The sequence below is a fragment of the Habropoda laboriosa genome, unplaced genomic scaffold (assembly GCF_001263275.1).
Source record: "Habropoda laboriosa isolate 0110345459 unplaced genomic scaffold, ASM126327v1 scaffold65, whole genome shotgun sequence".
Classification (NCBI taxonomy): Eukaryota; Metazoa; Arthropoda; class Insecta; order Hymenoptera; family Apidae; genus Habropoda; species Habropoda laboriosa.
This window is the reverse complement of record NW_017100254.1, coordinates 2,639,653-2,655,082: the sequence shown is the minus strand read 5'-3', so window position 1 is coordinate 2,655,082 and position 15,430 is coordinate 2,639,653. Positions and strand designations below refer to the sequence as shown.

General features: G+C 42.0%; 1 protein-coding gene across 1 annotated transcript in view; it reads right to left on the bottom strand.

Moving 5' to 3' along the window:
• LOC108572397 (nuclear pore complex protein Nup88) overlaps positions 1-15,430 on the bottom strand; it is a 78,101-nt gene that overhangs the window by 6,277 nt on the left and 56,394 nt on the right. Inside the window, exon 2 of the mRNA XM_017934632.1 lies at positions 10,715-10,884. Within this exon, the coding sequence (XP_017790121.1) occupies positions 10,715-10,884 (170 nt within the window). The remainder of the gene's footprint in view (positions 1-10,714; positions 10,885-15,430) is intronic.

The following is a 15,430-nucleotide window of genomic DNA, read 5'->3' as shown; positions in this document are numbered from 1 at the left end:
TGGGGGCCAGAGCGGACCTTTTTACGCCGCGCTTTCCTTCCAATTTGTACAAAGAATGGCGCGGACCTGACTTCAAAGCGAATCTTATGCTGTATCGTATCATTTTGTTCTAGAAACTTTTCCGTCGTATTTCCCTTCGTTGTGCGCTTAAGTAACCTGCGCGCTTCCGTCGCGGCTTTTCACCGACTTCTCGCTTAACCCTCCCGAGCTTATTTCTTCGCTTCTTCCCTTTTTTCTTTCTCTCCCATTTCGTTGAAATAAATCCTCCTCAACATTTGAGTCCAATGGAAAAAAGTGAAATAGGCTTTTCGAGTACAAAGTTGATTAAAAATTGAAAAAAAAAATAGAAAGTGTTTCGTTATCTGTCGGCCTTTAACCCTTTCGCGATCAGTCCCCCACTTGTGTACTCAAACAAGAATTTCTCTCGATTTAAGATCCGTTAGAGACACGATGATTGGTAGATAAATAAGAAATTTAGAAAAAAATATAACGCGGTCAGGAGAAAGGGTTAGCAAGTAGTACAGATGAGAGAGTGATCAGACAAGTAGTGTACGCTGTTCATCGGACAGTGAATTGTAATTATTGTAATATTATATTATTGGTTAGAATTACTTTTAAGAATAATTCGTGAATCGTGTAACAAACATAACGGTATCAATTTCTTTAACATTTCTCTGCATACACTTTATATCGTTTCGATAAATTTGTGTTTCTTAAATTTTACAGATTTTCAAGTTACCCGAAAGTTGTGAAAAGTCGCACGAAACTGACATTTTATTTTTACCATTAGTCGGTAATTTTGATAAATTTACCTCTTTAAAATCGAACAGATTTTGAAAAATGCACGAAACTGATAGAAACGATTTTTCACAAACGGTTCGTTTCAGATAAATAAATCTGAGGAGAAGCAGCGGGATTTGATAGTCGTAGAAAATTTAACAGCGATGATTTCAATATTAATAGTTGGCATAATTTTAAACGGGCAAAGGTAGTTTTCACGAAAATGAAATCAAAGTTTAAAGGTAACGGCGAACAAGAGATAAGTGAACTATCCCTCTCTTTCTCTTTCCCGCTTTCATCTTTTCCTTCTCGGGCAATAAATCCTGGGGAAAAAACCTATCAGAATCTCCCTGGTCGTTACGCCGTTTAACCTAAAAATTCATTAGATTATAAAGGCATTAATGCTCATCCACGCGATCGGATTTTTTTTTCCGGTTAGCCGGGTCCTATGGTCGAATTGATATTCCACCCGGCTACAACTTTCGTTATATTTCATTTAGATTCTCATCTGACTTTAGAGACCCGATTGTTAAGTTGATCGTTTTATGTGCTTCGACCGTTTCACACTGGATTTTAAATCAAGTAGTACACATAGCGATAATATAATAGCAGAGTAAAAGTTCAGATTCGACGAAGATTAGGTAAATGTTAGAACACTTGAACTTTGCTTGGTAAAGTTCAACACTGCTAATTGTTCATTGGAAAATTAGGTTAATTAGAGAAAATTATCGAAAACAATTTCACCTAACTTTTCTTCAATAAACCACCATTTCTTTAAACACCTGAACAATTTTCTTTTTTAATTATTCCGAAATAAAGGCATTCGAAAAATTAAAAAATTCAAGCTCCGATGATTTTCATTAATTTCGAACAACCAAACTAGGTTCACTCTTGCGAAAAATGTATGCAATCCCATGGAAATTATTTATTATTAAATATAGCATTTTTCGAAGGAACAAAATATGCCTAAAGCTTCCTTAAAAAAAAATAAAAATAAAGACAATATAAAAATGGTATTCGAAAAATTAAAAAATTCAAGCATTGATGATCTTCATTAATTTCGAACAAGCAAACTAGGTTCACTCTTGCGAAAAATGTATGCAATCCCATGGAAATTATTTATTATTAAATATAGCATTTTTCGAAGGAACAAAATATGCCTAAAGCTTCCTTAAAAAAAAAAAATGACGTTTCACATGCATCAACTTAATAATTGCATTATCGAATATGTGTACTGCATGTGTACGGTACATGTAGCAGGTTCTTAATCGACGTGAATGTTCGGCAAGAAGGCAACGCGCTTAATTCCGCTCGGTGGTTCCATAACGACGTAATATCGTTCAGTTACTCGGAATATTTTTATTACATAGCTGGCACGTAAAGGGAAGGGTGGTCTGGGCACAGACGACACAGCTAGTCGAGGGGGCGGTTTACGGGGCTTAGGAAGCTATGCTCACGATATAACGAGAACCATTATGATAAGCGGATGCATAGATTAGACATAACTCGTTAACTCAGCTGTGCACCATGCCTAAGATGAAAGACGAAGTGTCAGGAATGTGGAGGAGCTGCGTCAAAAATTTGATCGTGGCTGCTGAAAGTTCTGTGCGAAACAAGCTTCGAATCGTTTCTCTGCTTAGTCGATCATACGACGAATTTTATTTTCTGCTTTCGTCATAGATTCGATCGGAATTGAAATTTTTCTGGAAAATTTAGAATTTCATAGAAAGAATATAAACGAGGAATCTCTTTTTTGATATATTAGGTAATTTTTTGTCAGCTGTAAAAATTATGTTGCGACAGGAGAACATCATTATTGGACATTCTTAAGAATTTTTAATTCAGAGAATTTTCGATTCAAAATTTTTTTTCATTCTCATTCTCGGATATTTGAACGAATTTTTTGAGAGTTAAATCATTAGTAATCGTGCAGGTCTACTGGACGATTAAAATATTTCTTTATTATATTTTCGAAGGTTTATAACCTCGGGAATAATCTCCTCAATTTTTTGCCTAAATTGACAAATTATATGCAAAGATTCGACGGGTGCGGGGGATTCAAATGATTGCACAGGCATGGGAAACTTCAAATTTTCCAAACACTTTCTGTATATACTTTCCAGTGATTCTTATGAAAATTTTCAAAATATGTTTTCAAACTGTTCTTCACCCCTCTGCTAGAGGAAGGTGAAACATTTTCGACAATCTCGACAAACGTCTAAGAAACGAACGTACAAAACGACAAGTTGGACGAAAAATTGCCCATTTTTCGTACATTCTTGAGCAAACATCCTCTTAAAAACGAACTGTTCTACCCTCCCGAAGAAGAAGGCCTGAGAAGCGTGACTTTTTTTTTTACAGAGAGAAGAGACTGTTCACAGACTGATCGCAAGCGAAGAAGAGTATTAAGATAGTTGGCATCCGAGTTGCGGGTTGCGCGAAGGTGGGCGAGGAGAATACGCGAGAGCGAGGGTATGGTGGTGGCCCATAAAATCGGGATGTTACGCAAAATATAACGAGCAACGTTCTACTGGGCTGGCTGACGCTCCTGTCGTAATTCATCCGGCTCTCGCTTGCGTTCGCCTTCCCGACGACACCTGCGTCGGCAACTAAGCCCGTTAATTCTCGAGGTTGTGTCACGCTTTCGTCGCGGCCATCGGTTTCCGACGGCGTTCCTTCCCGCTACTTTGCAGCTTCATCCTGCGTGCCTTGCTTCTTGATCTTATCTAGCCTAAACAGTCACACTTCAATCGTAAATTCAACCCACCGCACGATCTACTATGCGGAGACGAGATGTTGGCACACTACCTACAACCTAAAACAGCATAGGGAACAGGAGAATCATCCGCTTAACCGCCAAACTAAGTGGCTGTGGCGTAACAGCGGTATCTCTGCTCACACACGTTGTCATTATTGGCTGAGTATCGAGAAGTTCGTCGCGTAAGGAAGAACGCGAAAGAAACAAATGCGATAGAGCGAGGATCCTAAAAAGTGAGATGTCCTGGGACGATTTTCATGTTCAAAAACACACTAGTATAGTAGAGAGTTAACCTTACTTCTGTTTCGTGCGGAAGTGGATATCTTCGTTAGTTTCTCGATGGACGGCAAAATAAGTAAGAACCACCCACTCGAAAGGCTATATGTAAGGCGATAGAGCGAGGATCCTAAAAAGTGAGATGTCCTGGGACGATTTTCATGTTCAAAAACACACCTAGTATAGTAGAGAGTTAACCTTACTTCTGTTTCGTGCGGAACTGGATATCTTCGTTAGTTTCTCGATGGACGGCAAAATAAGTAAGAACCACCCACTCGAAAGGCTATATGTAAATAATAAGAGCTGAACGTCATCGCTGTCCACAAAGTTTCTCTGTCGTGCTCGTTATTATTTTTCGATTTAAATTCACGACAATGTAAACCACAACCCTCCCTGTTCGCGCGAAAATGCCGTAGGTCAGAGGAATATCGAACAAAATGATTACATACACGCTTGATTTCCCTGGCAAAATGGCACTACTAGCTTAAGGTCCAACCATACAGCGGCTTAGGTAAAAGAGATTCAACGTTCTTTCGTATTCCCGAATTTTACACAACTTTCGCTTCATCCCCCGTTACCTAGAAATCGCCTTCTTCCCCCTATATGTGACCGCTGTGCGTTTTAATCGAATAATTCTACACGTCTGCCATTCTTCTAACGGCTCTAATATCCTCTATTAGAAAGAAAGGCTTTTGCACGTGAATTCTCGACGTAAACGACGGAATCATGCAAACGAGTCAGATCTGATAGAGTATGAACGAACGAGAGTGAGGGAATGCGACTAACAAAAGTAGAGTGTCGACGAAGAAGGGAGAGAGCGGGAGAGACGAAGAGAGGAAAAGGAGAGAGAATGTAAGGTCCATGGTGCAGTAGCCTCTAGCCTGGGCACACGTACCGCGGTAATTAAAAGAACCGACAGATGTCTCTCTCTTTTACCGTCGAGTTTTATTTCGTTACGACAACGACGACGTCCAGGACAATGACAACGCAGACGACCAGAATGCGTCTCGCGTATTTAAATTTTCCTCCAGGCATTCCGGAGGCTGGAATTCTTTGATTAGAAGAGCTGTACCCGTGCAGGTGCCCGCAGACGTAGCGCGATTACCTAAGTGCGTGTTTTTCTACGTAGAGACTTTTACCTGCCTCGCCAAGCCTCGCCCTTCTCTTTTCATCCCCTAATTCGCTGCACGTTTTTACGCATAGAATGCTGTCTCCCGGTTAGGCCACGGCCAAACGTAACATAAAAGAAGTCGAAAAGCCATTCGAGCACTGTACTGTTCGTACTTGCGATCTAACAGACAGATTCGTACGTTTTCTTCACTTTGAGAAGTTTTTAGTTGTTCGGTGGGTTCTAATGTGAAAGAGAGAAGTAAAGCCTTTCTTCGATTAATTTGGGAATTACATTTTTCAGGTTGGAAAGCTCCCGTGTTGGGACGAATTTTGTGTGGTATTTTATTGTGCTAGTTTTCACCCTTTCGGTACTAACGACCACTGTGCTCCTTATCCGGTAAAGTGGCGTTCGAAGTAGCTGTCCGTTCAACGGAGGCATAGTGACCAAAGATGAAGCCGTATCGAAAGGGTTAAGAGGCATAGGACGAGGGTTGGGTAGAAAATTTGAGGGATCCAATGAGGACTCAAATTTGGGGAGGCCTCGATCGCACACAGTACAGATGAGAAGTTGGCTAGCGCGTGGAACAGCTCTATAGGCCTTCCTTTTCTAACACAATCGTAGATTTTTGGCCGAGAAGAGTAGCGAAAGAAATTGTAGGAGTCGACGAGGACACAAGTGAAAACTCTCGACGAGGCATAAGGTCCACCTATGCATCGACCATTTTCCGCGGGGAATCCCCGAAACAGCGTGTGTATACAAGAGAAAGTAGGTGAAGGAAGAGTTCTTGTAACAGAGTCAATAGTAAAACTCGTCTGAGAATTCTCCGAGCAGTCTTAGAGTCGTAAGAGTCCTCTCGCGGTTCTTACAGTTGCCTGACAGCTATCCTAGGGCTGCAAGTTGCGTCGAATTTCAATTATTTTGCCAATTACCATTGCTCCAAATCATCAGCTCCGATCGCAGCAAGGTTAACTCGAAATCCGTAAGAAACTCTTTTTCGGCTCTCGAATTTCACTCGTAATTCAAGCTCTTTTGTTTGGCGCTGATTCGACGAGAAATATCATTGAGCGTGCAATAAAGTTTAGCGGTCGCGGGTTCTGATAAAACGAGGCGCACAGAGACGAACAGTGCCGACTCCTATACATCTCCACCTCGATGTGATGACATTTTTCAAAAAAACCAACGAATATCATCCGGGACCATCTAAATCATCCTGGCCGTACGGGAGCACCCTATGCTCGCGACCTTCGCAAACACCGGTGATTTTCGTTAGTGCTTGCTCATCGGAAAAAAGTCAGGCGAAAAAGAAGGAAAAAGAAGAAAAAAAGAAGGGGGGAAAACAATAAGAGAGAGAGAGAGAGATGGAGGTTTGAACACAGGTGAGGTGAGGAGGGTGGTGACGCGGAAGTGGTGTGTGCGGAGACACGCGGCCAGCTAGCCGGGGCTAGGTGGGTGGGTGCGCGTGTACGTGGATTACCGAATGTACGAGTGGGCCGCGTGTGGTTCTCCGAGATTAGCCTCGGCTTTATATCGGGATTACATATGTAAAACCATTAGGTTAAATCATTTTTTAAATAAACGCATCGTATCCCCTTTCGCCGAGCCGGCGCTGGGACAGATACGAAACTGGCCTGCAACAGCTCTTCCTCAACCAGGGGGGGTCTCTCTCCTACTAAAATATTCTGTAGCACGTATTCTGTGGCACGTGCTTTTCCCGATCTCTCTACCGATTCTCTCTGTAATTCTTGAGGATTGATTCGAGTAACGCCGCTTTGTCATACCGGCTGCGCTACGCTGCGTTTTAATCGTCGCTGATAAACCCTGCTGGCTTTCACATTATCCGCGAGGATTGTTATTTAGCTCGTGTGAAGCTTTATTTTTCACAAATTGATTAGCTGAGTGAATTGAGTGTCTCATACGAGAGTTTTGTATTTTACTGGCATGACTGATGTGTTGGGAGAGTTCAAAGGATTACCTGTCTTCTCTGGAGGAGAACGAACCTGATCCATAAATTCTCGAAGCTACGTGATAGATTAGGAATTTGATCAAATAAAAACGATTAACTTTCAAATAGAAAAGGGACACGAGTAACACTTGCGAGGAACTCAACTGTAGGGATGGTTGGAAAAGTTTGCTTAGCAAGAGGCGAGGGAAAAACGTGAAGAATCAGGAAATACGAAGAAATGGTGAAAATTGCAGTTATAAATCCTTCTCTTTGTGAACCTGAGAAAAGTTGGTACTGTCGTTCTTTTATTTTTTTTTTGCGCTCGCGCGAGTGTGCGCCTCGTTTGAAGAAGAGGCGAGGATCAGAAACAACTGGAATCAAGCCCAGAACGAACGAGGACACAGCATTAGGGGTTTACGAGGTGAACACTCGAGGGACGATTCGGAGGAACGCTTGTTGGAAGCTGTGTGGCAGGGTGGGATAGGTGGCACGAACGGTGAAAATTATTCATAAACATAGGCCGGTTCACGACGCAGGGGGACGAGGAAAAGAGGCAGGAAACAAGGCGTACAGTTCTCTCTTTCTCTCTCTGTCTCTCCGATGGCGCAACGTGTACAGAGAGAGCGAAGCTGAAATCTACCGAATATTAAGGTAGGAAAGGTCCTCCCAGACCGCATAATAAACACATAACGGTAATCCTTAAAACAATAATTAGCCGTGAGAGCCAACCAACAGGCAACGATCTTCCGGTGGCGCACGAAATAATGCGTTGGTTTCGTAGTCCGTTTGCCGAATTAATACCGCGATTCGCGACTTGCCTCGATCCAACTTGTTCACGTGAAATTGTGCCTTCTTGGGACGATTATCCTGTTTGAATCCTCCGAGGAAAGGCGAACCTTAATTATCTACTGTTTGCCTGTCTTGTGTAATTTTCAGGACAGTCGTTCGTCGTAAAAATTACATTAGATAGATCTCAATCACTGCAGTAAAATTATTGGTAATTTTTCAAAGAAGCTTTAAAAGATATTCAGGATGGTCGTTCATCGTCGAATTTATTGGTAACTCGCACACCAACGAGCAGATCGAATGAGAAAGACCGAAAGGCTGGACTGTACTTTCCAATGATTTAATTTCTAAGAAGATCACACGGACCGGTAAAATCCGAAATTCTCGTTGGAATTTAAAACAGTAGACTAAGTCTTGAGAGTAGGGGACGAAGAAGAAATCTCTGGCAAAGAAGAGGAAAAGAGAAGGGTGGAGGTTTCGGTGGTGGCGAGGTCGAAGAGTGGAGGCGGCGTGAAGTGCTAATAGTTTTAATCCGGTGTCTTGAAGTCGGGATTTGGTGGCATAGCAGTTAGTGGCTGCTGGTAAGTCCAAGCGAACCCATTTCGCGCTCTGATATCATAATCCGAATAATCACTATTATTGCCGCTATTTGCTTAATCCAAAGCTCGGTTGCTCGCTTTTCCACGCTTCGAAGTTTCAGATCTGTTGCCCGATGCGAACACCTAGCATTTTGTATCGAAAATATCTTCCGTGCTGTGTCATTTCCCGACGATTAAAACGTACAAATTAAACGAAATTTATTATCAATTTTACTCGATCCTTCCTAACTTACCGACGATTTTAATCTGACACGCACACACTTCGGGGGTAAGTAAGAGGGGTTGAAACAGAACTTTTAGTTCTTTGCGAGCAAATATCTGTCCACAGTGGTAGAAGTTTCACGGGCAATAATGCATAAACTCCATTTAGCTCTGTTTAAGCCGACTGGAAGGAAGGAGACATTAAATCCGTGAGATTCGTTCTAATGGCCGCGACTCTCTTACAAACTGTTTCGCGGCTCCTTTATACCATACATTTAACGGAGTGAGGTAGGGAAGTACACGTGCGTTCTTATAAATTTCCTCGATCCTTGGGCGGCGGAGGTTGCAGTGGCTCTGGTCGGGAAGCAAGGTAGAAATAACGCTTAAGTGAAATAACGAAAAAACTTTAGCATAAACTGCCGCTCTTAATTTGACCAGTTTGTTCAGCTTGCCTCTGCGCGCTGCTTCTATGGAGCTAAACGTTTTCGTTCGCTTCCGGAAAAACTTCCGGAATTATGAATTAGCGAAAAGTCGGCAGGCAGGAAGGCGATGCATTTATTCCGGACTGGACTTATTATGAAATTATAATGTGAAAGACAACTTAGGGCGGACCCACTCTCCTACCCCTTTTACCCTTTGCCGCAGCTGAATTAAGTAGCCCGGTCCTTCGCCGTACCTCGGAATCAATCAGAATTTTCATTTAACACTACGACGACCGTACTTTTTCACGGGTTTGAAATCGTCTGCTGGTTGAACGGTATGCTTCAAGATAAGAAATCGAGGGAATTTAACAAGTAGATCGAATAGAGGAGTTCTTGACTACCCTTTGATGTTTCAATTTTTATTTTGTTACAAAATGACGGACATTTGAATACAAAGCTCACGATTTATAGCTGGAGCGTCTCTTTTATTTAATTATGAAAAAGGGCGGCATTTTTGGAAAATCGGATAAACAACAATATCCTGTCCAAATTTCAAGCAAATTTGTCAATTAGTTTTTGAAATATGATGGCTAGCGTTTTAGAGGACCTAGTTCTGAAGAAAACGCGTATGAAGGTAGCTATGAGAAATTCTAAATTGGGCACAATAGTGGCGCCTAAGATCTTTGAGTTTGACTGAAAAACCAGAGTGGCTATCGTCTTAGAAGATCCAGCTTCGAGGAAAACGCGTTCGAAGGTAACTTACGAGGACTCACTTATGACAAATTCCAAATCGGGCACAGTAGAGGTTCCTACGATCTTTGTTCGAGAAGACAGCACCAGAAGAAAATAATAGACACAATGGCTACCGTCTCAGATGATCCAGGTTCGAGGAAGACGCGTTCAAAGGTAAGCATACGAGGTCTCACTTACGAGAAATTCCAGATTGGACGTGGTGTCTAAGACGTTCGATCGAGAAAGAGGCACGAGGAGAGAAAATAAAAGGCGTAATCGCGAGCATCGCGTGGTTAATTGCGCGAGGTTCTAATCACCCAAAACATTAGACAGGAGAACGAGGAGATGCTGTGACGGAGAGGGTGCACACGGGGGAGAGGTAATGTTACGCGCGAGGCAGTAGTCTCGGTGGCATGTGTCGTTGATGAGGCGGTTAGTATTCAGCGGTGCTTTCCGGACCTGGAACTTTTGAAAACTAACCAAGTAAAGCCACCTTAATTCCATAAGAGGGAGGCCAAAGGGGTTCGGGCGTCATCGTAACACCCTCTTAATTACAGGATATTAGGACGCCCACAGGAGCCACGGAGGTGCAGGAAGCCAGATAGCGCGATTTATTATTCGCGGTCTACCTTATCTCGCTTTTTAGGAGCCGGATTTCTTGGTCTGTAAACTTCCCTCTTCGTTCTCAGAGATTGATTTCACCTGCCCGGCATTTTTCTTCGAATCCCGTTGCAACCGAGCACAGGCGAAAATTCCCTTATCCACTCTGAAGTATGTGTGCGTGGATTTCGTGGACAGGGTGTCCTGTGAAATGTGGCACTCGCGAGCAGGATTTCAATCTTTGCACATTGAGCAATCACAATTTTTTTAACGAAGCTTCGTTTTTGATAAGAAAAGGGGGCTTTGAAAATTTGCCGGTGTTTAATGAGTAAATTGTGACGATTAATTAACTATGATTCTTTATCGCAAGTTAGAAACCTAAAAAAGAAACTCATATGGAACAATGGAAATTGTTCAAGGGTTGTTGAAGCTTTTCGTTATTCTTTAATTTTCAAAAATGTTTCATCAATTTCTGTGGATTTTAAGTCTGCCAAAATGAGTACTTACACGCAGAGTATTTCTTCCTTTCCACCTTGGAACAAGCCATCCTTGCCCCAACGTTTCGGAAGCTCCATGAAAACTAGACCAACATTTCCCCATAGTGCAAGTTGCGTGCCAGTTTCGTTGATTAATATGTTTTTTATTTCGAAGATCGGAGGGTCGATAGGTCGAAGTTTCTGAAACAATTGAACAAAGTGACATTAGAAATTATTCTAATAGACGAATCATGTTATCACGTGTGTCGTAATAGAATTGATCGTATCTAAAGTCATCGTTGCCAAAAGGAATTGATCAGAAAATCGACAAACGATAGATAATATTCGACTGAAGATCGGTCGTTTATATCTCGGCAAACGCAAGTTTTCATTTGAAATCGTAACGAGATATTTCACGTCGGCTGGTGAAATTCCACTTTCACCCTCAACGCGCATCGTCTATCGATTAATGAACTTTATAATACGATCCTGCTCCCCGTTTGTTTTCCAGTTTGATTTTTATCACGGCGCTCCGGGAAAAAGGCAGGTGTACGACAAGCCTCCTTTCCCTCCTAGCCCACCACCACCGCCACCACTGTCAGGATTTCTCTTTAACATCCCCTTTCCGGTGCTCCTTACCACCCTCTTTCGCCTCGATATTTAATTTCGAACTAAGTTCGCGAACGCGAACATCATTACGGCATCCCGGCAGGTGGGGTATCGGCCCCGTATCAAGGGGCAATTATTTTTTTACCCGAGGGTACATTTACCCAAGACAACGGAACGAGACACAGCGGTATCGAATGTACACTAACGGCCAAAAAGTTTCGAATCACGGCGAGTTACATAAAAATTTTTTTAATTTTTTAACCAATTTTTTTGTCGTTCAAATGGATCGAGATGAAGGTAAATTGATCTTCATAACATCGATTTCATATATATAAAGAATTAGTAGCAGATTCAGTTGGCAAGTGATTCCGAAGTTTTGCCTGACAGGGTATATCTCCTTCGTTCTGTGATACTCAAAGAATAATAGCAACTTGGATTAAGAAGTAAAGGTAAAGAAATTAATTATTAGGTCATCTTGGAAGGATTGCTCCAGATATCCAGTATGAAAAGGAGAATAATAGTACGTTTCGAGTGACTTTCTAAGTACTTTGTTGATCAAATTTTTATCTTTAACTCCAAATTTTACTTTTTTTTTTTTTAATGTTGGAAAGCTTCTCCTGTGGAATGCTTATTTTCAAAGTCACAGTTATTTATTGAGACGAGATTATTTAAAAGGTCATAGGACACGAGGTTGTGAACTTTCTAGCAATTTCCATAATCCCAATACTGCTTGATTTACATTCTTAAAGTTCCGTCAACATTCCTCTCACAATTGTCACAGAATATTAATGCGATTATTAAAAAACAATCACAGAATAGTAATTTGGTTATTAAAAAAAAAGTCAGAGAATATTAATGCGAGCGTCCGTATTGAGATCGTGGCAGCTGTTATCTTCACAAACAGATCCACAAGCAGCAACGAAGAGTCTCAATTATTTTCTTATACCTACCAAAAACACGCTTAAACGTTCAACTTGACCGTGCCGGAGAGGTGTCTCCCTGTAATAAAATCGTTTTTCAATCAAATCGCCCCTGCAGAACGTGTCCCCCAGCCTTCGTGTTTGACCTACAGGGGAGGGAAAAAAATGCGAGGCTAAGCAGCAGAAGCAGCGTCAAGCAAAGAAGGCTAGTGTGTTTAAAAGTTTTCTTCTCATTAAGACTTATTCTCCGAAGACCTCAGCGTGCCGCAACGCGAGCAAGGGAGAGAAAAGGTTCCGTTCTCTCCCCCCGCCCGACTTGCAGTTAGAAACACATTTATTAACGGCAGCTCATCTCATCCCTGTTAAGAACCAGTAAGAGAGTGCTCCCTCCGTTATCCCCTCAGCGAGAGTTCTCATTCACTTTGGTAGCTGTCTGGTGTCCAAGGGTGGGAAGGAAAAAGATGTCACATCGTCGACGCCTTATTAATTCGGAAGCCGAGACTGCAGGCAGCTACGGAGAAGGAAGGTGTCGCGACGCAGAAGAGTCTCCTCTCTCTGAAGAAATTAAAAGAACAGAGGGTATAATGTGAACACATCCATTCCGTGACCCTCTCTCTCTCTTTCTCTCTGTAGAGTCGGTCTCTTTGTCGCTCTTGTTACCGACTCGACACCATTAACTTCTCCACTGTTTCACGCTTTTGCTAAACGTCAGTCTTGTCACGGTTTCTTAAAATCCGACGTACACGCTTATTCTCGATTTTCTTTGTTTTCGTCCCTCTCTTGCCGCCAGATTTCCTGTCCATTACCTTTTCCACTGTAACGTGGGTTGTCGCTTTCAAACGTGATTACGCGCGGTGAACCGCGTTGGCGAGTCTTTGGAAACGTTTGCGGAGTTTAATAAAGATTGACGGATAGACGGTACGAGGAAACGAAGGATTTGACAGGATTTTCGGAATGTAGATCACCGGTGAACCGGCTTTTGGACGTGTCTTGTTTCAATCGTTACTCGAAACAGACTCACTCTCGTCTCTATAATTTTCAACGATATAATGCTTAGTAAAGTAAACAAAATGTGGTTTCGTTTGCGTGTGAAAAAGATTACTGCCTATTTGATGGCAGTACTTTATTTAACGCTAAGATAATGTAAAGAATACTATCTAATCCTGAAACAGAAGAGTTTACGAATTTTTTCTGAAAGTTACATTTATATCCTGTGAAAAATTTGAGACTTTTCATGTACTAGTTACCAATGAAAAAAAATTCCCAAATTTTCACCTATTTTCCCCTTAAAGCAAAATAATTTCCAAAATAATTTACGTAAAAGACAAAAGCTAAATGAGAAGATTGTCCTCTCTGAGATACAAATAAACATTTGCACCCCTTCTTCTAATCTACGTTCTCCAAATTAACGAGACGTCTGAACACGATAAATCCCACCATCAAAAATCCTAATTGTCCAACATTTGAACATAATAAAAACAGATTAATAGCTCGTGGTAAACTTATCAAGCCTGAACTATTACGCAAATGTACGAGTATGATACTCGGGTAGAAAGTTTGAATGTTTCGCTAACGCTTTAGCTAGAGGCACACGTGAAGACATATTGCGGAGAGTAGGTGGGAACCAGGAGTGAGATTTTGGTGGGATGAAAAAGGGAAATACGGCAATCCTGCGTAGCACGTAACACACGGCTAGCCCAGTCAGAGCGAAGCAAAGATGGCAAACGAGGACGTTAGCCGAATAATGCAAAACAAACCTCATCTGAGATATAGTCTGGCATTTGTCCATATTAAGATCTGTTGTGTAAGGTCTGGCTGGGCGCTTTCGTTTCCCGCGTATATGCGTGTACGTTTTGAAATTATTTAGCGAGAGCATCAGTCGTCGTTAGTCAGCTCCTGCCGCATTCCTCTGTTAACTATGTGTATCTTGAGCACCCGTTATGTAGCCATTTATCAGTGGGTCCCTTCATACACGCGTTATTTTCCACGTTAAGATGCACAGCTTCGTCTGCTAATATTTCACATCCTCCTGACGTACCGTATACAGAAAGATTATGTCATCTTGACCAACGTCCTTTCAAACTGCCAAAGTCCTGTGTAATCCCATTGTCACAATTTTGGTAATTCTCAAAGGTGTGCAAGTGAGCAAAGTGTAACACGTACAAACGCCTGAAGATTATGTCATCTTGACCGAGATTCTTTCGAACTACAAAAGTCCTGTGCAATCCATTGTCACAATTTTGGTAATTCTCGAAGGTGTGCAGGTAACACGTCGATCTGCATCGCGAGAGGAAACAACGTGTATCAGAGCTTTGTAACAAGGTGTAACACGTTCAAATGCCTGAAGGATTTGTAAATTCGAAAATCATGCTTAATTGAAATTCTTGGGGAGTAATGGCCTAAGTAGCGAGCGAAGAAGCTGCTTGAACTTATCCAATTTGGTTCTCTCTCGTAGACGATCAACGTCGTAATCGGTGACCTGCTTCGTAGCTGCACAGTGAAACTTGGACCCTTCTAGCTTCGCACTCTCCCCCGCCCCTGATCGTCCTGCCGTGCTTGTTGTCTTATTAGTTTAGAACTTAGGCTTAATATAAAGTTGCGTGTGTCGCTTACGATGGTAGTCTCGCTCGGAGACAATGACGGCTCAGAATTCTCTTCCACGAATCGATACGTCACATTTGTGTAATTTACATTTTTTCCAACCGGAAAGAATAATCAGGATCAAGCATATCGCATCAGGATCGAGAGTCATTTCCTCAGATATTTATTCAAACACTATTTTCTTTCATTCACAACGTGTTTCAGTCGGAGCAAGTCAGCTCATTTCGATCGAGTCTACAGGCTTAGAAATTTGTCCAAACACTGTTTCCTTTCATTCACAGCGTTTCACTCGCGGTAAGTAAGCTCATTTCAAAAATTACGAAAGACAGCTCGTCTAGTTAAGAAGTCGTCCAGCAGCTCTTCAAGAACTGCTTTTGCATATTCGTCGAATTTCTGAGCGAGAGAGATAGGGGAAAGATCAGAGACTATTCGTGACGAAAGTTGACAGCGGAGGAATAGGAAGTTAGCAGAGCTGGCATAACGAGCGGTTTTCAGCGAGAAAGATGCAGAGGGAGGCCCGTTAGGTGGTCGACATTGGGTGTAAATTTACATTGAACGAAATGAGGCGCTATGGGGCATTCCAGTCCGAAGTTAATAGCTTCCCAACGATTAACTGT